At 40.9% G+C, this 26,546-nt stretch overlaps 1 protein-coding gene across 2 annotated transcripts in view; it reads left to right on the forward strand.

Moving 5' to 3' along the window:
* Positions 1-26,546, forward strand: part of ANKH (ANKH inorganic pyrophosphate transport regulator) — a 181,620-nt gene that overhangs the window by 131,058 nt on the left and 24,016 nt on the right. For both annotated transcript variants that reach the window (XM_073630858.1, XM_073630859.1), the window contains 4 exons: positions 4,903-5,073; positions 7,821-7,955; positions 12,085-12,177; positions 18,895-18,990. In XM_073630858.1, the coding sequence (XP_073486959.1) occupies positions 4,903-5,073; positions 7,821-7,955; positions 12,085-12,177; positions 18,895-18,990 (495 nt within the window). The remainder of the gene's footprint in view (positions 1-4,902; positions 5,074-7,820; positions 7,956-12,084; positions 12,178-18,894; positions 18,991-26,546) is intronic.

The following is a 26,546-nucleotide window of genomic DNA, read 5'->3' on the forward strand; positions in this document are numbered from 1 at the left end:
AGTAAATACCTGAAAAAATAAAAGCATCAATATTTTATTATCCAAAGATAAAAAATCAAGATGAAAAAAAAAAAAAAATTGTACAATAATAAAGAGGTTGAGATTATAGTGCTCAGACAAATTGCTAATGCATTTTGCCAGGTACATTTTTTTTTTTCAATAGTACAGACAGGTTTTCTTTTTGGGGATACATGTCATTTTGAGTATACTGTTTTTATTTTGTTAGATGTGTTTGAAATCTTTATACTGTATATTCACTTTGTAGAGTTGTATTTTAACACCTTGAAGATTGACTCCTCTGTTCTGAGGAAGCTGCTGTTGCAAAACTCGTTGACAGACTAGCAATTTGTCTAGGCCCTGTAATCGCTATCTCTTTTATACATTTTATTATTACCGTATTTTCCACACCATAAGGCGCACCAGATTATAAGGCGCAGTCTCAATTACAGGGACTATTTCTGTACTTGACCATACATAAGGCGCACTGCATTATAAGGCGCATGCTAAAACATACGGTCTACAAAAAAACAAGCAAACAAAGGCCGTGGGGCGTAAATGCCCTACCCTTACCCAGGCCCGTGTATATGGGCTTCAATGAAAGCTTGCTCTAATGTCCGGTATCTGCAAACAATGCCAAAGTAGTAAGTAAAACTGACTGTTCCCTGCAGGAATGATCAGCGGTATCACCAAAAGTAGATTGCCCAGCTCACAGGTAGGTGAAACACCGGCCACACTGCGCTGGAGATACAGTTCATGTGAAGGGACGAATGACTTCCTGGTCTGTACGGGGATAGTGAGTAGTCTTACTGATCGGGGCGCTCCGCACACACAGTGATACACACACCAGTCGTGTAGCACTGGAGTAGGAACGCACGTGATGTGACTCCAGGCGGAGACTCAGAGCGCATCAACAGTGTGCTAGTGCCCAGGTGTAAAAGGGGTTTGATGGATTTGTTTTGATTGTAGATCTCCTTCAAAGTGTAGTGGTTGGTTTATCACTGATGCGTACATCCCTGTGTCAGTGTGGGAAATGATTTTGGAACTCAGTGCACATATAAAGCGCACCGGATTATTAGGCGCACGGCCGGTTTGGAAAAAAATATAAGGCTTTTAGGTGCGCCTTATAGTGCGGAAAATACAATATACATATAGGTTTTTACACCTCCATTTTTTATCTTTGGATAATAAAATATTAATGCTTTTCTGTGTGTTTACTAGCAGTGTAACGTTTGCTGAAAGCTATATTTAAAAGTCCCATTCTTTTAGTTTGTTTTTGAAATTCACTGTGGGATGCTAGTTTTTGGATATGATACTCAAATTCCACCATGTAAGTAAAATTGGCAGGTGGAAAATTCCGTAGGTGGTTTTTGACCAGCAACATCCATTGACAATGTAAAGCAGGATCAGCTTTTTCAAAACTGAAGTTAAGGGTCTATGTTTTCTGTAGCAACATCTCCGCATTTTGTTACTGCAGTTTAGGTGCCATAGTAGCTTGAGACATGTATGACATCACTGGCGGTGCAGCATGACATCTTTGTATAGTTTAAACAGCTTGAGTTTTAACATGTAGAAATAGGTTGGAGAGCAGGGTAAGGGGAGATTGGAGATTAAGCCCCATGAATTTGTGCCCAGACAGACTGTCAACATAAAATCTAACCTGAAAGTTGGGAATTGCACCTTTAAAAGCTTGTAATATGTTAATAGGGGTCATACTGCACTTAGGGGCATATTTACAAAGCAATGAATATGACTTTTGCTAACATCTAGGCTACTTTCACACTGAGACGCTTTACAGGCGCTACAGCGCTAAAAATGGTGCCTGCAAAGCACCTGTAAAGCGCCTCTCCTGTTACTCCAGTATGAAAGCCCGAGGGCGTTTACACTGGGGCGCTGGCAGGATGCTAACAAAAGTCCTGCAAGCAGCATCTTTGAGGTGCTTTAGGAGCAATGTACACACCGCTCCTAAAGAGCCCCTGCCCATTGAAATCAATGCACAGCGGCGCCAAAGCGCTGCTGCAGCGGCTCTTTGCGGGTGCTTTTAACCCCTTTTTCAGCAAAGCGCCGCTAAAACGGCGGTAAAGCGCCACTAAAAATAGCGGTGCTTTACCGCCGACTCCTCAGTGTGAAAGTGACCTTACTAGTGCTGAATCAGTCACTGTCATTAAAACACATGCACCAGAATAATTCATCTACACTGAATGTTTGTGTAAGTATATTTGCTTTTCTCCTGCGTATCTCCTGCTTTTTTTTTATATATTTATTCTTGGTAGTTTTTGCTTTAAAGCGCAACTCCAGTCAAACCTTTTATTTTGCACAGAGCCTCTGTCAGGTTTTTTTTTTTTTGTTGCTGTCTGTGTAGTTATTAGGGAGATTTCCCTTCATTTCCTGTCAGGACAAGGAGTGATGGAAGATCTCTCTAATGGAGATACAGGCAAAGACACATTTTTAGTAGTGGGTAGTGTGGGTACCTCCTTTCTTGTTCTGGGTGTCACATTGGAAAGATGGCAGGGAAATCTCCCCCATGTGGTTTGAGATTTCCCTTACATCCTAATAAACTGGTTTCAAAGGTTAATTAATTAATTGCTATTCTACACTATTATTTGCTTATTTTGCTGTGAAAATGTCTTTGGATGTTCTCATTTTTCCAGATAATATAGCTAGTAGTTGTTGAAGATGAACTAATACTCATTCAAGTCGCGTCCGAAGTTCTAATGAGTTCCAAGAACCTGTAAGTGTTTGTAAAGGCTAAAGGTTTTTTATCTTAATGCATTTGCTGCATTGATGTGAAAAACCTTTTAGGTGCCCCCCCCGCCTCCCGCCTCCCGCCTCCCGCCTTCTATACAGTTACCTGAGCCCGAGCCTGATTCAGCGCTGTGCCCAAGAACAGTGGTGCTGCTCTCTCTCTCCCTCCTCGCTGGACTTAGTGAGAACAGTGAAAGCCCTTGACTCCTGCTTCTGTCAATCAAATCCAGTGACGAGGAAGCAGGGAGCAGGGCTGAGCTGCACTACAATGGGGAAAATAATTATTTGATCACCTGCAGATTTTGTAAGCTTGCCCACACACAAAGAAATTAAGGGTCTATAATTTTTATCATAGGTGTATTTTAAATGATAGCGACAGAATGTCAACCAAGAATCCAGAAAAAACCCATGATATAAATGTTATAAATTGAGTTGCAGTTCAGTGAGTAAAATAAATATTTGATTCCCAAGCAAAACATGACTTAGTTCTTGGTAGAGAAACCCTTGTTGGCAAGCACAGAGGTAAGGCGTTTCTCATAGTTGGTTACCAGGTTTGCACACATCTCAGAAGGGATTTTGGTCCACTCTTCTTTACAGATCTTCTCTAAATCTTTAAGGTTTCTTGACTGTCGCTTGGCAACTCGAAGTTTCAGCTCCCTCCATAAATTTTCTATCGGATTAGGATTTGGAGACCAGCTAGGCCACTCCATGACCTTAATGTGCTTCTTCTTGAGCCACTCCTTTGTTGCCTTGGGGGTATGTTTTGGGTCAATGTCATGCTGGAAGACCGATCTACGACCTATGTTCAGTGTTCTGGCTGAGGGAAGAATGTTCTCATCCAAGATTTTACAATACATGGCCCAGTCCATTGGCCCTTTAATGCGGCAAAGTCAGCCTGTACCTTTAGCAGAGAAACAGCCCCAATGCATAATGTTTCCACCTCCATGCTTGACTGTAGGGATGGTGTTCTTAGGGTCATAGTCAGCATTTTTCTTCCTCCAAACACGGCAAGTCGAGTTAATAATGCCAAAGAGCTTAATTTTGGTCTCATCTGACCACAACATTTTCTCCCAATCCTTCTCTGAATCATTTAGATGTTCATTGGCAAACTTCATATGGGTCTGTACATGTGCCTTCTTTAAGGGGGGGACCTTGCAGATTTTCAATCCATGGTGGTGTATTGTGTTATCAATTGTTTGTTTGGTGACTGTGGACCCAACTGCCTTGAGATCATCCATAAGCTCCTCCCGTGTAGTTCTGGGCAGATCCCTTACTGTTCTCATGCTCATCCTTACCCTTTAAGGTGAAATCTTGCATGGAGCTCCAGACTGAGGGCGATTGATGGTTATTTTGTATTTCTTCCATTTGCGAAAAATCGCTCCAACAGTTGTCTCCTTCTCACCAAGCTTCTTGCTAATGGTCTTGTAGCCCATTTCAGCCTTTTGCAGGTCTACAATCTTGTCCCTGACACCCTTTGACAGCTCTTTGATCTTGCCCTTGATCGTTAGGTTTGAATGGAAGAAAGAGATTCTGTGGACAGGTGTCTTTTATACACATAACGAGTTGTAATTAGGAGCACCTTCTTAAATTGACAGGACTAATCTGTATACCACATGAGAACATACTGTAGCCAGTCTGTGGGAGCCAGAATTATTGTTGGTTGGTAGGGGATCAAATAATTATTTTACTCACTGAACTACAACTCAATTTATAACATTTGTATCATGTGTTTTTTCTGGATTTTTGGTTGATATTCTGTCTCTATCATTTAAAATACACCTATTAAAACAATTATAGACCCTTCATTTCTTTGTGGGTAAACTTACGAAATCTGCAGTGGATCAAATAATTAATTTCCCCACTGTATGTGTGTCAAAAAGTCAGTTGCATAACTATGGTTAGCTATTTTACTATGTGTTTTTTTTTTTTTTGGCCTATTTTATTTGTAGTGTTTCGACTTGACATTTAATATTACTGGGAAATATTAAAATTATTTCTGTATGTGAATGGAGTAAACAGAGGATTTATTAGACATTCTATTTGACAAATAAAAAGAACTGCATTTTTCTTTAAATTATTAATGTCATGACAGGTAATGTATATGGTATAATCTCTTGCTTGCATTAATTATAAATGCCATTTTTTTTATTTGCTTTGTAGGTTGTGTTTGTTGCCATTCTGCTCCACAGTCATTTGGAATGCCGGGAGCCTCTTCTAATTCCAATACTCTCCTTATACATTGGAGCACTTGTGCGCTGCACAACATTATGTTTAGGATATTATAAGAACATTCATGACAAGATACCTGACAGAACTGGACCAGAACTCGGGGTAAGCTTGAAATCTTAAGAAGCGTTTATTAAAAAATTTAAAAAAGCGTTTATTTTTCTTTAAAGTTTAGTTTTTAGTAGGTGGAAGAATTAAAATACCTGTCATTTTTTTAATGCTATCTGATGCTCCTTTAGAGAGATCCCCTTTTATTACTGTCCTGCTACCATCAGTTTCACCAGACAGAATGTGAGGGGCAATCTTCAAAAGGGGTCACAGACACAGTGCTTCAATCAACAGCACTCATGCTAATGGAGCAGTGAGATTGATTGGAGCACTTTTCAGGGGTCTGTGTCAGCTTGCTGGAGAACGGACTCCGGTTCGTGTGTGAAAGTGGCAGTTCACAAGGTATTTTAACCATTGCTGCAGCACTTAATATAGTATGTAAAAAACAATAAAAGGCTTTACTTGGGCCTTAACACCCTCATGACGGATGGCAAAACAAATATTAACGCCTGAACACAGTCTTGAAACTTTGACTTGTGTTAGTAAAACTGTACATATCATTGCGACTACTTGGTTTATCCAGGTGGATTATACCTTGTTTATTCAGGACAAATTGGCCTTTCATTTGGTGGTAAATGTTAATGAATATCTCCTGATTTGTTTTTATCATCAAAGGAAAACTGGCACAAAATAGTAAAAAAAATATATATATATATTATTTAGCTGTATATTTCTTGCTGTTACCATAAATTACCACCAAATATTATTATTATTATTATTATTCAGGATTTATATAGCGCCAACAGTTTATGCAGCGCTTTACAATATAAAAGGGAGACAATACAGTTATAATACAATACAATAGGATTAAGAGGGCCCTGCTCAGAAGAGCTTACAATCTAATAGGGTATATAACAACCCAAAATAAATTCTCCTGCTCCTGACAATCACAACAGTACCTTGTGTATATTATTTGTTGTTTGTACCTGTAGTAGGGTCCAGAAACAATAGTGCGCATTTTGACACTAACTGACACTGATACTAAATTAAAAAAATGTTTTCTTAATCCTACCAAAAATACACTGACCCTGACCTTTGACTCTGACCTTTAAACTTTGACCCTAATTCTAACTCTGACACTGACTTATCCCTGATCTAACTATTTTTTCTTTAGTTTTTTAAACACACTGTTCTTTGTTTACATGTTTCTCCTATAGCAAAGGAGAAAAAGATACAATGTATTTTTATTCTCCATTAACCCCTTGGCGCCGGCTCTCGCCACCCCTTTAATGGCTTTAAAATTCCTGGGGCGGGGCTTTTGGCCATGTGCCCGTGTGATTGGCTGTCACGGCGGTCACATGATCGGAAAACTCCCGATTGCAAGCAGTGATGGGTAGGTTTCCATTAGAAGCACAATCCCTAGCAGGGTCACACATAGCAATAAAAAAACTTACAGGTGGCTGATACTTCCCCCCTTCCTACCTTAATGCCTGTCCCACTGACAGAGATGCCACCAGGACAAGTAGAAATCTCTCCAAATGGTCAGTAGGCACCAATAAAAACTAACATAGGTTTTAACTGTTCTCTACTCTAGCCAAACAAAAAATGTGGTTAACAAACCACTTCAGTTAACAATAAAAAAAGCTCTCAAATGGTATCAATAATACAATAGTACAGAATATAACTGGCTATTATCATTTATAAGTAATAACACCAAAGTATGTTGACTCAATATCCACTTGCCTTAGGGGATCAGGAAGACATTTTTTCCCCCAGTGGAGAAAATTGGATCATACTTTAGGCCCCTTTTACACTGGGGCGGTTTGCAGGCGCTATTGCGCTAAAAATAACGCCTGAAAACTGACCCGAAACAGCCGCTGCCTCAGGGCTTTCACACTGGAGCGGTGCACTAGCAGGACGGGAAAAAAAGTCCTGCTAGCAGCATCTTCGGAGTGGTGAAGGAGCAGTGTATCCTTCACCGCTCCTGCCCATTGAAATCAATGGGGCAGCGCGGCAATACCGCCGGCAAAGCGCCACTTCAGAAGCGTTTTGCTGTGGTTTTTAACCCTTTCTCGGCTGCTAGCGGGGGGGTAAAACTGCCCCGCTAGCGGCCGAATACTGCCACTAAAACGACGATAAAGCACCGCTAATAATAGTGGCGCTTTACCGCCGATGCACTTCCCGCCTCAGTGTGAAAGGGGCCTTAGGGTTTTTTGCCTTCTTCTGGATAAACTGTGGGTACAGGATTCTGTATGTGGAGGTTTTCAATTTATTTTTTCCTTTCTCTATTAGATTAACCTAGATAGACTTTTTTTTCAACCTGATTATCTAAATTTATAAATCTTTGAATATTTATTAAAAAAAATATATAAACACTTTCTAAATATGTATGAATTAGTAGATTGTCTGTTGTTATTGATGTCAATGTAAGGAATCTCTGACGAAAATGGGATATTAGTAAGTTCATTACAAGTATGCTTCATTTTGCATGCACAGTTTAAGCCATTTCAGCAGCAGCTTTTATGAAATCCTGAAAAGCTTTTACATGTACATATTGGTATCTGAGTCACGTAGAGACGAGTCTACACTATTTAACTCACATCTGTTCTGTGACAGCACAAATCTGCTCCAGCAGCTGCACTAAACATGTGAACTGTTTTATTTGGTATTTTCTGTTTATGTCAGTTGTAGAGCTTTAGCATTGCAAAATGTAAAAAGATCAGGAAAACGAGAAAAATCTATTCAGCATTATTCTTCTCAGTAGTCCTGTTCATTGTACTAATAGACTCTTTTTCACTGTATAGGGAGAAGCTACAATAAGAAAGATGCTGAGTTTCTGGTGGCCATTAGCTCTAATATTAGCTACTCAGCGAATCAGCAGGCCCATTGTTAATCTCTTTGTCTCACGTGACCTAGGTGGAAGTGCTGCAGCCACAGAGGTAGGTCAGAAATAACAACTTTTAATGAATACCTGTACTATGCTGTGTCACCTGGACTTTTACATGTAGATTAACATATGAGTTTTATTTTTAGGACATTTCATGTAAAAAAAATGATGCAGTATATTATGTGTCTTCCACGTATTCTTACAGCTGCTACTACTCTAAATGATTTTCAGGAGCACTTTGCCAATTTTTTAGTTGCAGCATTGTCTAATGCTGGGCTCACGCTGCTCCCGGATGCGGCTCGCAGCAGGGGTCTGGTGCGTCCCTGTTCTCCGTTTCAGGGACAAATCAAATTTTTGTCTGAATTCAGCCCCGAAAATGAGCCAAAAATGCACAGAACTCCTGTGCAAGCTGCTCCGCAGCCGCAACAGAGGTACAGTATGTGAACCGGCTCCATAGAGAGCCAGTCACAATCTCCTGTCATGAAAATTGGATGCGGGGCAATTCACACTAGTGTGAACCAAGCCTTAGATGCCCATGTAACACTATAACCTCAAAATTGATAAAGTGACCAATTTATTGTACCAAATTATGAAATGCTTTACATTTTAGAGCTGACGAACAGATATTAAACAACATTTAATGCAGTTAAATATTAATTATGAAAAAAAAATTAAAGTGGTTGTAAAAGCATTCTCTGCATTTAGGTAAAAAAACCTTCTATGATCAGCTCACCCCCAAATAACCTACCTGAGTCTTTTCTCAATTCAGCGCTTTGCCCAAGAGCAGAAGTACTGCTCTCTCCTCACAGGACTCAGAGACAACAGCAGGAGCCATTGGCTCCTGGTGCTGTCAATCAAATTCTTCTAGGAGGGAGTGGGGGGACCAAGCCGCTCTCTCTGTCTATAGAGGCACACAGCCCGGCTTGGGATTGAGCCCGCACAAGTGCCCCTATAGCAAGCGGCTTGCTATGGGGGCACTCAGAAGGGAGGAGGAGCTGAGAGAGCTGGCAGAGGACCCCAGACATGCAGGAAAGGGACCTCTCTGTGCACCCTTAGAGTCCTGCAGTGTACCCCCAATTCTGACAGTAATTTAACAAAGATTGGTGTGTTAGCATCACTCATTTTAACCAATACAGAGAAACTTTTCTATTAGTCAGTTGTGGAACTAAAGTACAGAAGAGTGGAAAATTCTACCCAAAACTGAATGCAACTCTGTTGATAAAATGATCTAGTAAATTCCTGTGGGTGCATTCATTGTGTGAATTGTGAACAGCTGTCCCAGTTATTAACTCACTAAATCGCTTTAGTAAATGGGTAAAAGTTGTAAGGGACTCCTATAGTAGTCCAACTACTAGGCAACAAAGGAGGGTGACAGTGGGGCTAGATGATGAGAAGAACACAGAAAAGAAGCATGGATTATGACTTGAGAATGAAAGAGTGGGGACAGGGATAAAAGGAGTCCAAAAATTATAAGAGGAATTACAAAGATGAACAGGATTAAGGAATGAGAAATATGGAGACATCAAGGATTTGGGCCAGAAAAAGAGTAAACAAAATTTACTTTAGAGATGAGGAGGAAATAACTGTTCATGTTCATAAATGTGTCATGTTGGGTTCATGGTGTTGGATGGCAGGGAGAAATAGAGAAGGTGAGGTAGGTAAACAGTGAGTACTGTATGTAGCTAAGAAGGAAAGGCATGGCAATTGTCTGGATTGTAGTTTAGTATTAAAGAAGTTCTTTTGGCCCTACTTCTCCTGTGGGTCACAGGTGTGCACTTCTGTGATCTGTCGGCTGATGTCACTCAGCTGGTCCAGGCTCTGAAGGGATCTGGGGTTTAATGTGGGGATCCACCCAGATTCCTGACCAGTAGCTGGTTCAGCCTTTCAGCATGCCACTGAGAGCCTGAGCCAGTCACTCCTGCCCCCTGAACATCCAATAGACTGAGAACTGAGCATTCAGGAGTCTGGATCACTCAGTTCTCGGTCTTAGAGGCACCGGGGGACAGATAGGCTGCATCCACCTATGTGAGTTAATTTTTTTTTTAATCCCAAAACTCTCTTTTAATGGACAGAGCATGTGGATGGAAGTAGGCAATGTTTTTCCATAGAAGAAGAGGCTCTGAAGAATCTGTAGACCATTGGGTAAATTTAGTAAAGGCAACTAGGGTGTTAACTTTTCAAAAGAAATGGGCCTCAGAGTTTAGTGAATGTAGCAAAGTTTCACTTTGCAAAGAATACCCATTCACGAGCTAGGAAAATGAAAATGACAGCATTTTTGCTTGCACATGATTAGATAATGGAAGTCAGCCGAGCAGGCATGGTGTTTGTACAATTTGTATTTTGGGACAGTTCATGTCTACTGAGGCAGTGGTATATGCCTTTACTTTATGCATACTGTACTTTAGGATATGTATATGTTTAATGAGATTTGTTTGAATACTGTGCAGAAATGTGCAGAGTTCACTGACCTTCCGTTATATATTACTTTGGATTTTTAAATTCTTGATCCCGTTCTGGATATTCCATTGTATATTTGCTAGGTTATACATACTATCATTATAGAAAATAAACCTTAGGCATTATAACAGACCCTTTACAATATGTTGTAAATTGTTTATTTACTTGTTTATAAGATTTATAGATTTGTGACTTTACCAGAAATAGGCTGGATTTGAAATTGGCCTACAAGCACTTTACTTATTTGTTTAAACTAGGGATTACCAAACAGTTAGGTATCCACTTTTCTGGTATTCAGTTCAGTTCACGTCCACATTCTTTTATTTGGGTTTGAATCTGCTAATTTGCTCTTTTCTCTTCTCTTGATGTTTCTAACAAAAAAACCATCAACCCTCCTGAAAGATAGTAGTTCATACACGCTGGTGGTATTTCTCTAGCAAGAATTCCCTGCCACTATCATACAAGTCATATGTCCATTGAAATCAGGTTGAAGTCTCAAGAGGTTGGGGCCAAAAAACTAGAGGACTCCCTTGCTGGAACACTGGCCTTGTGACAAAAAAACCTCAACCTCTTCAAGTGGCCTTACAGTAGCTATTAGAATCTTGAGGGTGGGGGGTATCTTTCTGCAACTTAAATGTTACTAAACCCACAACAGTAAAATCAGTCTGTATATGCAGTAAAGCATGCATATTATACTTACTGTGAAACCTAAGGGGTTAATCCTCCGCATTGTGTAAAAAAGCTTTTTGATCCTGTCTTCTATGATCCTCCCCTTCTTCCATTGTCCCCAAACCATCTCCTGATAGTACAGAGCCTTGGAGTCACGCTGCACATGCTCGGTTTGGTGTGTATTGCTAGAGAGTTTTGTTTTCTGAGGAGAGTACATGTGATCAGCACAGGGCCAGTCAGCACTGTCCAGACAGAGGGTCGGGGGTCCTGCAGCCTCATAGGACAGTCAGAGCAGAATGAAAACTCCTCATACAAGCATTAACCAGACACTGATAGAAGTCACAGGACTGCTATTTACTGCTGATGAGAAAAGGTCTTTATCAGTTGGTATTTACTAAAATAATTGCATTTCCATGTTCTGTGTACCGTGGGAGACCAGATATAAACCAATATAAATTCATTTTAAGAAAAGCGATTTAAAGAAGTGCTCCAGGAAATATCCATGTAAAGGACAGCAGGGGTATAAGTGTAATATGCTTGTTTCTACTTATGGAACCAGTTGTTGATAGTGTCTTGCATTTTTTCTGGAGATCACCATTTCTCATAAATGTTTGCTTCTAGTTATTTATAGTTTCAGATATATTTATATATTACATTTTACTTTTAAACAAAAGACAAACTGCTAGTCCTTACAGTATTTCACTTAAACAAACAACTACATACTGTAAAATAGGGTGTGAAATATCATCTGACATGCACTGAATCGTATTAGGAAAGGATCAAAGATTGTAAATAAACAACCTATTTTAATGTCACCTTGGAATAAAGGTTACTTTTCATATCCTGTGCAAATATCGGCTTCTGCAATCTCAATCATTCTTTTAACAAGATCTTTGTGTCAGGACTTTAGCAATATTTCAGTTTCTCATTGTGAGTGTGATAAGAGATGTGACAGTAGAGAACAGTACATATTTTAAATGTAAATGACAGGGACATAGCCTCTTCTCTCTTCTCACTGGCCCGTATTAATGGATGTACATGTCTTCTGTTCACAGGCAGTGGCCATTCTTACAGCTACCTACCCTGTTGGACACATGCCATATGGCTGGCTAACGGAGATCCGAGCTGTTTATCCTGCATTTGACAAGGTAAAATAATCTATTCACACTTTTATTTCTACTTTAACTTTTTAACTCTTCTATTGCAGAACATTTAAGTTGGATTATATTTTTCCTGACTCAAGTTCATACTATACCTTGTTTGAGAAAAAGATGATTATGAGTTAATTCAAAATATAGCTATTCAAAAAAGATATAAAAACTAGGAAGCTACAATAAATCAGCACAAATGTTTATAATATTAGTTATAAGTCAAACAAAACAAATTATAACTAATAATTAAAAGTTAAAGTGGATGTAAACCCCATTCGTGAAATCTGACCTGGGCACATATATCTGTAGTGTTTACTTATCTCTCTCCAAAGCACTAAATCCTGTGTTTTTCTGCTGCTCCATTCCTCTGTTATCAGCATGATAACTTCTGAGAAGTTCTCAGACACAGGAGATAAAAGCAGCTGGAAATTTGTGTCGCGGAGGGTGCTATAAATAGATTACCAGAGAGCTTGTCTATTCACAGCACAGCTCTGAAAGTTTCTTCCTTTCTCTGCATATGTGGAGGGGGTGTGGGCCTTTCCTCCAATCAGCTGTCATACAGTGTATGCCAAGACTCCACTCCCACTGCTGACACGGGAAGGAACATTTCTAACACAATGTACACTTTCTAAAGAATATAGCAAGCTGAAGACAGCAGATATACAAGTAAAACTTATGTAAAGAGAATTGTTTAATCTCTGTGTATCATCTGAGGCTGTTCACTTCAGGGTTTACATCCACTTTAGGCACAGCCAAAATTGGTGTTTCAGTTTTTAAGAAATGTTGGTAAGTTGAATACCTATTTGCATTATATATCTACTAGAGACCATAACAAACTATAAACTTGAGTTCCTAGGTGTGGCCACCTAACAGACATTACTAGGTATCTTGCTTTCCCTGTCTGATTTTCCAAATATTTCTATATGGAAAGGGAAGTGGCAAGAAGCAGGGCTAGGAACTGTTGTAGAAAAATATTTCTGCTAGAGTTCTTGAAAGATATACAGGCATACCCCACTTTTAAGTACACAATGGGGTTTATTTATTAAAGCTGGAAAGTGCAAAATCAGTGCAAAAAAAGGTTTTATTACCAAAGCTTAATTGAACAAGCTGGGGTTAGAAGCTCATTGGTTTCTATGCAGAAGTGAGCCTGATTTTGCACTTTCCAGCTTTAGTAAATAAACCCCGTTGTGTACTTAAAAGTGGGGTATGCCTGTACATAGCTATTAGGTGAATAAGCCACCGATGTCTAATTTGAATTTTTAGTTTTGAAAGGACTGGCCTTTTTAGTGAGAGTATGATATTTACCCAATTGTGGACATGGGCTGTGCAACACACACCCAAAAAACATTTTTTCAAAGTACACAATGCCTGTGTAGTACTCCCTGTTCATTCCTGCTGATGATGTCTCCTCTCATTTGCCAGCATTTTTTTGTGCAAACACAGCAACTATTAGGGCCCATTAAAACCAGAACCTGGTGCAGGAAACATGTGTTCCATATGTGTTTTCCACACCGTGTTCAAAACGCACTGCAGTTGCGATCTGTAGCAGGTGTCAATATTAATTAATTGATACCCAAAACAGGTCACACACACAGCGTGTTTGCCCGCACTGGATCGCATGGTATAGAAGCACCATACAATTTGGTTGCAGCGAGTTTTCAAAAGTAGTGCATGCACTTTTTTTGATGCAGTCCGATTCCAGCCTATTCACACCGCATAGAACTGCATGAATCACATGGAAATGCACAGCGTGTTCCTGTGTGATTCCCAGTGTGAACCGACTCTTACAAAAGATGCTGCCAAAAAAAACTGACTTTTTGACAAAATGTTTATAAACATTGTTCAGTCAGATTCAGATATACACAATGTAACATTATTGTTTTATATTTACTTTGTTTCATTATTCTGCAGATCAAAGGGTTGACCTTCGATTTGCACATGATGTCAGTTAAAGCAAGCTGACAATTTATCAAAAAGCTGTTTAAAAAAAAGAATGAATTTCTATTTAACGCCCTTGTTAACTCTTGGTTTAACCCTACCCTAATAATAAAGTCCTCTTTCTCCTTCTTGCCATAGCTATTATTTTCCTGCTAATTTTCAGTTATATTTTTTCCAACTATTTTTTTTTTTTGTTCTTTCTTTTAGTGTCACATTAAAAAACAACACATCATTAAAAATAAAAGCCTTTATTCATTTGTAAATAGCTTTGCAATCCCTATCAGAGTCATAATTTATTGTAATTTTAAAAAGGACATATTGTAGTATAAAATTCATACTTTTTATCTACAGAAACATTTTCTGGTGCGAGGGGTTTAAAGCGGAGTTCCACCCAGAAGTGGAACTTCCGCTCATTTGTTTCCTCCCCCCCTCCGGTGCCACATTTGGCACCTTTTGGGGGGGACAGGATACCTGTTATCCTGTTCCCACTTCCGGGAGCCCCAGCCGCGGCTATTGACGTCATCGCTCAGCTCCCTCCTCCTCCCCCTGTCGCCAGGCCAGTAGGAGAGAGGAGCAGAGCCTCGCGCATGCGCAGTAGGGTTTCCGGCGTAAAGCCATAAGGCTACACTGCCGGGCTCCCTTAACCGCAATGGCGGCGGCAGCACCCAACAGCTAATGGAAACATCAGCTGCGGTGCCGACATCGCTGGACTTCAGGACTGGTAAGTGTCCTATTATGAAAAGCCAGCAGCTGCAGTATGTTTAGCTGCTGGCTTTTCATTTTTGCAGCGGTGGGCAGACCTCCTGTTTAATAGCTTTAGACTCTGGGCTAAGCTGCTGTGGAAAAGCTCGGTGAGGACCCACCCCCTCCTTTATTGAGAAAAGTTAATTGATTGCTTTTCCTGCTTGTAACATAAATGGGGGAGAGCCCCATGAGTCACAGGATCACTTTCCTCATTCACAGATCATGATAGAGGCAGTTAAAACAATTAAAGCACATTTCTCAATGGAGGAGGGAGGGACAGGTCTTCATCGGGAGCTTTTTTCACAGAGGCTCAGCCCAGAGCCTAAAACTATTAACCCCTGCAGCACCAGGAGGTCATTGCTAGGAAGAGGATGTTGCATCTCTGCAGTGAAGATTACAAGTAAGTTATCTCACTAAAGCAGTAGACAAAAAAAAGAAAGGTTAAAGCGGAGTTCCACCCAAAAATGGAACTCCTGCTTTAAGTGATGGGGACCCCCTGACATGCCACATGTGGCATGTCATTTTTTTGGGGGGGAGCGGATACCCTCTTTTTAGAGGCATCCAGCTCCCTCTGCGGCACCGGAAGAAAGTTCACCTCTCCCCCCTCCCTCCCTGCAATCTTCTGGGACACGTCACAGGTCCCAGAAGATTGCCCACCCATTCGCAGCGTGGCTCGCACATGCGCAGTGCGTGCCGGGCTGTGAAGCCACAGCCGGGCACCCACAGTTACAATGCTGGCACCGCAGAGAGGAGGGGGAGAGGGACATGCATCGCTGGACTGTGGGACATGTGAGTATCCGATTATTAAAAATCAGCAACTACACTTTTTGTAGCTGCGGACTTTTAAATGGGTGAAACCTCGCTTTAAACTTCAGCTTTAAAAGTGAAAATTCTGTAAAAAAAATGACATATCGTTGTAAAATACAACAAAAATCAGTGATATGTCATAATACACATATTGCAGGCACTCAGCATACATATGTTTGTGTGTCAAAGGTAGGTGTAGTTGTCACACAACAATTTACTATCACTCTAGATGTCCTTCAGTTTCAAAGGGTTTCTCTGATTTGTTTTCTGTTTTATAGGATGACCCTTGGTAGGTACCTAGTTAGTTACAATGAGTGGGTGAAAAGAATTCTTGTAAAGGTTCTTCGATACAATCTTATCTTCTATTTGTATTGTTTTTATGGGCTGTTATATCTGAATGGTCCTTTAGCAACCTTCCAGGAATGTCAACAATGTTCTTTAGAAAATTAAAATGAACCTGTGAGGATAGAAGTGGGGCAGCTGCCTTCATGGATTGATATTAAATGGAGAAAGTCTGGACTGTCATCTTGATCCTTGCTGACTGTCCTGGAACAAACATGCACACAGTGAAGTCTGAAAAGTCTTAACAAAGTGTTTCAAACATTTCCAACATGCAAAGTAATGCTGAGAACAGCAACTTTAAGGTGGTTGTAAACCTCTGACATGAAATATGAACAAAGCATATCCGTTTATAAGGTGTACTTGTGTCTATCCAGAGCATTTAGTGTCATTTCTGTCTGCTACCTCATTCCTCTGCTATCTGTATGAGCCATTTCTGGCAGGTTTTCCTGACACCAAGAGAAAAAAGTGACAGGGGAGGGCGCCCCAGCACACAGCCTGTGATTGACATCCTCAGTTCTGTTCCTATGTGCTGTGTGAAGGTGGTGAGTCCCTTCCTTCCATTCAACTCTTAGAGCTCTCACCACTAAGCTTTGCAGAGTGTAACTTCAGCTCCCCACCCCCTACTTTCTGAAAGCTCAAACAAGCTGTAAAAATTCTGCACTTTGAACGGCTAAAGAAGGGGGCAGCAGATAAACAAGTACAACATATGTAGGAGGATGTGTTTAATCTCGGTGTATCACCTGAGGTTGTTTACTTCACTGGTGATTTTTCTGTAAAAGTAAATTTAGGCTTTAATGTGTGCCATTATAAACCCTGTCTGTGTGTGCTGGTAGGTTTTAATCATCAGTTGTAAACTAGATTTGAACACTGTGTGTCCTAACAAAGGGTTAAAGAATTAGAAGCTGGTCTCCTGCATTGCATGTTTAGTGAGTCCCCAGTCTGTGTGGGGACAGAGACACTCTAATGCCCCGTACACACGGTCGGATTTTCCGACGGAAAATGTGTGATAGGACATTGCCCCACAGCAATGTCCTCCTCTGCCCCTTTCACCCCCCTCCCCATAGTAATGTCCTTCAAACCCCCCCTAGTGATGTCCCCCTCTGCCCCCTTCACTCCCGCCACCCCAGCAATGAATGTCCCCCTCTGCCCCCTTCACCCCCCCCCCCCCCCCAGAGTAATGTCCTCCTCTGCCCATCTCACATCAGTGTCCTCCTCTGTGCTGTGGTGAGGCGCCACCACCGAGACACTCACATCAGTGTACTGCTACTGGCCTCCTGCTCTCTGCTGTGGCGAGGCGCCGAGACCCGAGACCAAGTGTTACTGCCTTCCATTCAAAAATGGCACCAGGCTAATCACCTTCTCAATGGCACACAAAGCCATTTGACTTTCAGCTGTGATCAAATGTGGTTATTTTAATTAGCTCAGCATGAAAATAACTTTCCTGGGGCATTTAATTCCCTGGTATTGCAACTCAAGCAAGCAATCAACTATGGGTGGCAAGGCACTTTTAAAAGATATCCAGGATAAAGTTGCGGACAGGCACAAGTTAGGAGATCGATACAAAAAAATGTCAAAGGTTTCATCAATGCTTAGAAGCACAGTGAAATCTATTATTAGGAAGTGGAAGGTATTCGGTACAACACAGACCCTTCCTGGATCAGGACATCGCTCCAAACTGGATGAAAGAGCCCGGAGGAAACTTGTCAGAAATGCTACCAAGAGGCCTACAGCAACTCACAGGAATTTATGACAGAGTGGTCATTGTGTGCATGTGACAACAATATCTCAAATCAGGGCTGCCATTAGAATTCATGGCGTACAGCCTATCTGACACCCCAAACCTGCCCCTGACCCAACCCCTTGACAGGGGAAAGAGGTGGGGGGAGGGAGAGGGAGGTGAGATAGGGGGTGAAAGAAAGAGAGGGGAGTGAGAGAGAGGGGAGTGAGGCGGCAAGGTGAGAGAGGGGGGTGTGATAGAGAGATTGGGGTGAGGGGGATGAGGTGAGAGAGATGGGGGTGAAAGAGGGGGGTGAGAGGGAGAAAGAGATAGAAGGGGGTAAGTATGTACTACTCACATTTATGGTCCCAGGCTACTATCTTGTAGGTTCCGACAGCCAGGATCTAGAACTGCTGCTGTGTGCTGTATATTTAAATCTGCCCCCTCCATAGCTCCTTTCACAGGAGTGCGTGATGATCATCCTCCATCCACACACAGGATCATCTCCGGATTTTCTCAGCCAGGGCTACAGCAGAATGAACGGGAGATCAGGGCTGCAGAGTCGGGACAGTGGTCACGGTGGCCGGTGAGTGGCCTCTAGCTGGGCTGCAGAGGAGGGGTGGGGCATGTCACGCATGGCTCTCCCGGAGGGGATGTTACCTGTTCTGTGGCCTGACACCGGCTCTCCACTTTCTCCTCCTGTCCTCACGTAAGGGGTCTGTGTGTGTGGGAAGGATGGGGGGACCAATCACATGTCACCGATCTAGGAAATTGGACTGCTGAGGAGAGCACCGTGAACAGAGACTGCTCTGCAGGAAAGTTTGATGGAGTATGACTGGTGAGCCACAACAAGTAGAGGTGCAGTGACAGGGCCTTTCATAGGGCCCCCAGGCAGTGCCTGAATGGTCAGTTTGCCTGAGTAAAAACAGCTGGATAAAACAAAAACTGTCTGTCTTCATTTCAGGCTGCAAAAAAACAAAGTGTGATTATTTTAAAAGGGGTTGGTTCTCTTCTCTACCCACTGTATACTGGTGTTTTCTCAATTCTGACTACAAAACTGGAAATACACTTTAAACTTTCTGATAAGGTCATGGGTTATAGATTAATGATATTTGGCATGTCCTAGCAACAAAGAAAACTAAAGTTGTTCAATTTGCCTTTTCTAGACTAATCCTAGCAATAAATTGTCAAACAGTGGCAATACGGTGACAAAAACCCACATTAAGAACTTCACCTTCTTCTGTATGGCTCTTTCCTTAACGGTATGTAGACAACTATACAATTTTTCTTCTATTACAAAATAAAAGATGATATAACATTATTTTTCTTTTTCATTTTGATGGTTAAATATGATTTTCTACAGTGAAAATGGATATTGGTAAATATTTCATATAGTATATGTTTCTGTAGAATGATGCATATTATTCTGCAGTGGAGTTCAGACATTTTTATAAAGGACAGACATAAATATGTCTATGGGGGTTATTTTCTAAAGGCAAATCCACTTGGAAGTGCAGTCGCTGTAGATCCGAGGGGGACATGCAATGAAAATAAAAAAACAGTTAGTAGTGTGGCCTCTGTAGTAAAATAATGAGATAAGCAAGGTTAGATGTACCATCATTTTCTTGGTCGCCTGACTGGGGATCAGGCTCCCAATCTTGCCAAAATAAAAAACAGCATTTTTTGCTTGCACATGATTGGATGATAAAATCAGCAGAGCTTCCCCTCAGATCTACAGTGATCTACAGCGACTGCGCTTCCAAGTGCACTTGTAGTGCAAAGTGGAGTTGCCTTTAGTAAATAACCCCCTATATATGGTCTTCATATCACTACTTCTCTTGTCCACAATTTGTGTAAATACCAGGTCAAGTGAAAAGCAGATGCCTCAACAAACAGAGGATGTTTTCTTACATAAATAGTAAGCAAAACACTACTGTCTATATAGATAGACAGTAAAGCTGGCCATACAATAATCCATTGGGTTGAACAAAAAAAAACGACCCGATTCCCCAATCCAGACATTCGATGTGGATGGGGAAATCCCCACTGCTGCGCTATTGTATTCTGAAGACAGGGAGGCTTCCCCGCCATCAAAGCACACTGATCAGTGTTGCCAGGTATGGTCGGCTCCACTTGTCGTTCGGGAAAAACCTAAAAGGCTGGTTGTACAGAAGGCAATCGGTAGATCGCCTTCTGTACAACCAGCATGCCCAGACGTGGATCGAAATTCAGCCAGTCTCTGCTGAACCAGCCAAATTTTGATCCATATATGACCGCCTTAAGAAAGACACTTCACATACAATGTGCTTCTCTATAGAGATTATACATCGAAAGGTAGGTCAAATCTACAAGACAGCCAATCAAAAGCTCTTTACTTGCCATTCCAGGAGGTGTTATATTTCAACAGATTAATTGTGTATGACAAGTGTGTGTGTGATTGTTCATAAACTGTAGTGAACACTAAAAACCAAGCTCTGACTGTATTTTATCAAATATAAACGAGTGCTGCTGCGTTTGCTCACACCTGTCATTTGGATGTGTTGTGTGAAAACAATCACTATAGCCTGCCTGCATCATACTCATCATGGCTGCAGATTCTGTGTACTGCTGTGTATATAAGCATTGCAGGCTTGCTGAATCACTGTGGAAGAACTGCTGATAAGGTCTGCTGGAGTCAGCACCTACTGACCCTGACAACCCCTGTTTTGTTTTGTTACTCACTGTCACAGTGACATGGAAGTGGAACGAGAGTCAGGTGAGGCTGAATGGAACTAGGAAAGAACACTAGCTGTCCATTGATGGGAATTAATCATGCTTGCCCAGCAATGTTTTTTTTTTTTTTTTGCCTGTGGTTAATACCCTATAAATTCTTTGTGTTTTGTGGCTTTTCCGAGGACATAGCTAACTGCTTTATAAGGGGGGATAGAGTAAATGCATAGATGATCCTTGTAGAGATATATACTTCACATCAAATAATAGGACACAGATGCTTTGGGTCATACTGTACATCATTTTTTTGTACACATTTGGATTTTTTCCATGAGAGATATTCTTCCACTTGTCAGATTTTTGATTATTTCCTTTGTCTATCTATTTCAGCCTCTGATAGCCCCAAATAACTGTTCACGGGAGTCAAAGGAAATAGACAAGTTAGAAAATCTTGCCCGATATCTATTTATTCTCAAAGTGATGAGACTTTCATCACACAGCTTCCCCCATACACCTCTATTACTTGAAAGGAACCCCAGCACACCCAAAGTGTTACTTTTACTAAAAAACAATGTGAGGTCGATGTCTGTGGCCAACTCTAGATGAGCTCTACGTGGAAAAATGAATCATGGATATAATTAAATCTGTTGCATTAGTGTTAATTTATCATTTTACCTACCAAAAAATGTATGTAGTGTTAATTGTTACAATTGTCTTATGACTCAGAAGGGTTTTGCATGCTGAATAGGACTCCATTAGAGAGATGTCCTCTCACCTCGTGTTCTGCTGAGATGGAATTACCAGATAGAAAGTGTGGATAAATCTTCAATGGTAATACAGACAGAAAAAAAGATTTGTTTCTTATATAGAAGAGTGACGTCTTCTTCTAGGTTCACAGTATTTGGCCATCTTCATAGGCTGGGCCAGGATGATGTAAGTCCTACGCATGAGCATGGGAGTTACTTCTTCCCAGATCAGAATTGTGCCAAAACTATACACATTATATAAGATATACATTCTATAGAGTCACTTCTGTCTTAAAAAGCCTACCTATCTTAATAGAAGTTATTGTTAATATTGATAGTCACAAAATATAGCATTAAATATATCTATGTTAACAATACTTTATTGAGATTTTCATATTTTCAACCGAAAATTAATGAATCTATATACGACAACCTAATATTTAGTTAATATGCAGAAGGATTATTACAATACTCTGATCATAAGACTTCCTCAAAATGAATCCTTTCTTTAACAGTCATACATCTAGAGTAATATATTTACCTGTATTTTCTGTATTATAGCATAATATTTCTGTATTATAGAATACTATTCCGAAAATATTGTCAGATATATTGTAATTGTTATTATTGCAAATAAAAAAAATGTTGAACAAGAAAAAAGCCTACCCATCAGCATTTTTAAAAATACTGTTCAGTTCCAAATTAATTAAAAGAATTATCACATATATTTTTACTATGTTTTTAATATTAGCTTTCTGTACTCCCCTGTATTGTATCACATGGAGGGAGGCAAGCACTAGTATCCAATTAGACTCTGCTGCATGCACATGTGCTGAATCTGAACACAATACGCAGGCAAATGACTCATTCTTGTACCACATTCATTAACAAGTTGTGGTGCTGCTGAACTGGGGGGTAAAGAGGGCCTTGCACTAGCTGGAAAATTAAAGACTACTACTTTTAATAGCTAGGTTCCAATGAGCTTTGCAAACAGGTCCTTACCAGCCACTGTTTCTCCAGAAATTAGTTGTTTGTTGCACAACTCTGTGGCAAATGTTAACTGTGCATCATTGCAAATTGGCTTCTTTAATCTGAAACCTGCACCCCCTACCCCACCCCACAGCAATGGCATGCTGCCCAGATCTCACACCCACCATTACAGATGAAGTTATGTGTACAGAAGGCTGAAGGCGAATATCCACATGTACAGTGCCTTAAAAAAGTATTCACACCCCTTGAAATTTTCCATATTTTGTCATGTTACAACCAAAAACGTAAATGTATTTTATTTGGATTTTATGTGCTAGACCAACACAAAGTGGCACATAATTGTGAAGTGGAAGGGAAATTATAAATGGTTTTCAATTTTTTTCACAAATAAATATGTGAAAAGTGTCGTGCATTTGTATTCAGCCCCCCTGAGTCAATACTTTGTAGAACCACCTTTCATTGTAATTATAGCTGCAAGTCTTTTTGGGGATGTCTCTACCAGCTTTGCACATCTAGAGTGAAATTTTTGCCCATTCTTCTTTGCAAAATAGCTCAAGCTCTGTCAGATTGGATGGAGAGCATCTGTGAGCAGCAATATTCAGGTCTTGCCACAGATTCTCAATTGGATTTAGGTCTGGACTTTGACTGGGCCATTCTAACACATGAATATGCTTTGATGTAAACCATTCCATTGTAGCTCTGGCTGTATGTTTAGGGTCATTGTCTTGCTGGAAGGTGAACCTCCACCCCAGTCTCAAATCTTTTGCAGATTCTAATGCCGTGTACACACGACCGGACTTTTCGACAGAACTGATCCGTCAAACAATTCGATTGTGTGTGGGCTTCATTGGACCTTCTCTGTCGAAAAATCTTTAGACTTTAGAAATAGAACATGTTTCAAATCTTTCCGACGGACTCGAGTCCGATCGAAAAATACGTTCGTCTGTATGCTAGTCCGACGGACAAAAAAGGACGCAAGGGCAGCTATTGGCTACTGGCTATGAACTTCCTTATTCTAGTCCAGTCGTACATCATCACGTTCGAAACTATCAGACTTTGGTGTGATCGTGTGTAGGTAAGTCCGTTTCATCACCCCGTCGAAAAGTCCTTTGTAGTTCAGTCCGACAAAAAGTCTGGTCGTGTGTACGTGGCATAACAGGTTTTTTTCTAAGATTGCCCTGTATTTGGCTCCATCCATCTTCCCATCAACTCTGACCAACTCCCCTGTCCCTGCTGAAGAAAAGCATCCCCACAACATGATGCGCCACCACCATGTTTCAAGGTGGGGAGGGTGTGTTCAGGGTGATGTGCATTGTTAGTTTTCCGCCACACATAGGATTTTGCTTTTAGGCCATATAGTTCAATTATGGTCTCATCTGACCAGAGCACCTTCTTCCACATGTTTGCTGTGTCCCCAACATGACTTCTTGCAAACTGCAAATGGGACCTCTCATGGCTTTCTTTCAACAATGACATTCTTCTTGCCACTCTTCTATAAAGGCCAGATTTGTGGCGTGCACGACTAATAGTTGTCCAGTGGACAGATTCTCCCACCTGAGCCACGGATCTCTGCAGCTCCTCCAAAGTTACCATGGGCCTCTTGGCTGCTTCTCTGATTAATGCTCTCCTTGCCCGGCCTGTCAGTTTAGGTGGACGGCCATGTCTTGGTAGGTTTGCAGTTGTGCCACTCTTTCCATTTTCGGATGATGGATTGAACAGTGCTCCGTGAGATGTTCAAAGCTTGAAATATTTTTTTAACCTAACCCTGCTTTAAACTTCTCCACAACTTTTTATGGACTCTATTTACTAATTAGGTGACCTCTGAAGGTGATTGGTTCCACTAGATTTTAGTTAGGGGTATCAGAGTAAAGGGGGCTGAATACAAATGCACACCACACTTTTCAGATATTTATTTGTAAAAAAAAAATGAAAACCATTTATCATTTTCCTTCCACTTCACAATTATGTGCCACTTTGTGTTGGTCCATCACATAAAATCCCAATAAAATACATTTATGTTTTTAGTTGTAACATGACAAAATGTGGAAAATTTCAAGGGGTGTGAATACTTTTTCTAGGCACTGTAATAGTGAAATCTAGTTTCATGTCTGCCTTTGGGTTCAGGTGACCTGGTCTTCCCAGAGGTCTGGGGTGTAGGCATTGCCTATGTCACAATGGTCTATAAAAAAAAGAGATGAACTTTTTAGTGAAAGGTGTGCTTTAAAGTTGAAGGTAAATCTGCTCATATTTTGCTTTTTATGGCTCCTCCTTTTCTCCTTTATTAACATGCTAATGACATGTTTAAATAAAACCTTTCTGTTTGCATTACATATCTTAATATTGCCTTAGTGACATCATCACTAGGTCTCTGCAATTCAGCAAATCCTGATTGATGGGCTGGCTCTAGGGGTGAGCTATTTCAATATCAAAATGCATTGATAGGTGGATGTCAGTCTGGAGTTTGCAGAATGCCATAGGTAATGCTCACATGTAATACTAATGACCTTGATTGAAAGAACTCAAATCCAGTAAATGAAAGGGATGTGCCAGGGACAGTCAAGCTGGAGAGGAAAGAGTAAGATGATGCAGTATGTCCTCCAGCCAGGAAAATAGATGGACTCTATCTGACTTTCTGCAGCTTCTAATGCACACTGTGAGAATCCCACAGTGTACAGTGAAATCAGAGTAAGCAATTTCATTACAGGAGAAAAGACAGTACCACTGTGCAAGACAGAAGGTAAGGCTGAAGTTCAGCTTTATGGATCTGGCTCTGCTGTCTGGCAGAAGGGCTATGCGCATCACAAGGCTGGTTGCACAGAACTGCATATCGTTTTGCAAGTAACACATTTCCCATTGAAGTATATGCCGATAGTTCTGCTGTGTATTTAGTTGTTTGCCCTGATGTTCAACTTTAGGCAAAGTGTCAAGAGCTGTAGAAATGATTTGACTATTCTTCAGCTGCAGAAGGTTTGATGATCATGTTAGAACAAATGTGATTATTTCATTACATAAAATGATTTACTGTAGATGGCAGGTGGATGGTTGATATTGCGGCAAGACATGCAAATATATGCAAAGATAGACTTGCATACCATGATGGATTTGCAGACATTTAAATGAATGTCTATGAGGCAACATTTGTCTGGAGTTTGTATTGCTGCAGAACATTTTTGTCATTAGATGTTGCTTGTCTGACAATGGCTCCATGCACACTGGAGCTCAAAAAAGCTTTTCCTTGACGCCAGATTGCTGGCAGAAAATGCTGGTTGAAAAACTAGCTTGTAACAGCGGTTTGTACTAGTGTTAATGAGCGTTTTTTAGCGTTAGCGCTAATGGGCGTTTTTAATAAAAATACACAGAGGACACTCCAAAAATCCCACAATGCATTCCAAACTCCCACAATGTATTGAAAAAATAGAACGCCGAATGCCAATTAACGCGCGTTTATGATCATTTATCGGCGTTTGGCTTTTTTTAGCGGTGAAGAACGGCACTTTGAACGCGAATTTCTGGCGTTTTAGAAAAAGGCCCATAAACTCCACTGCTCATAGCTAAAAAAACGTCCATGTGTGCATGGACACATAGGCTAACGTAGATTGGAGTTTATGGGCTTTTAAAAAAAACACCCAAACGCCAATAAACTGCAGTTTATCAGCTCCAGTGTGCATGGAGCCTAATTATGCACAACTGCTGTTCAGCATCTTTTAATTGCCCACAAGGATTTTTAGAAAACTGTTTACATATAACCCTTGACCCAATTATGGCTTGGGTTTTGTCTTTTGAATAAATAATCCAGATAAAGAAAATTAAATGCAAGTTTGTAGGCTAGAGATCTGCAAGGGTCTGTTTATGTAGGCTCAGGATCTGCAGCTTACAACACAGAAGCCACTTGCACACGGCATGCGCTTAAAACACTTGCGCTTATTTTGTGTGTACATGTACACGCCCGTAAAGTCATCTAGCTTTTTTAAATCAAGGGAAGGTGGCCTATGCTTTGTGACTTGGGGTAGTTAGTGTTCATGGCTTTTATACAGTGAGTTGCTTTTATACATTGAATCCACAGCAGACAGAAACTATATTTAAGGACCTGGTAGCCCAACAGCAGAACGCCAGTCCAACATAAATTTCCCACGCATGGGATCTTCTCCAGCTTCAGCAGAATACATACATATGGCTCATAAGCTCACTGTGTTGTGCAGCACTCCTGGATACTTGACTCTCTAACCTTTAGCCGTAGCACCCTGCTGCAGGGCCCTCCTCTGGCCTATGGATTGGGGTTCTCCTGCCACCCCGATAGGAGCCGACTTGACTTCTTAAACAAGACCTGCTTTCTCCTGGTTTCTGGCTGGGATCCTCTGACCTCTCGGTGAGAC

This window comes from Aquarana catesbeiana, linkage group LG05 (assembly GCF_042186555.1).
Source record: "Aquarana catesbeiana isolate 2022-GZ linkage group LG05, ASM4218655v1, whole genome shotgun sequence".
Lineage (NCBI taxonomy): Eukaryota > Metazoa > Chordata > Amphibia > Anura > Ranidae > Aquarana > Aquarana catesbeiana.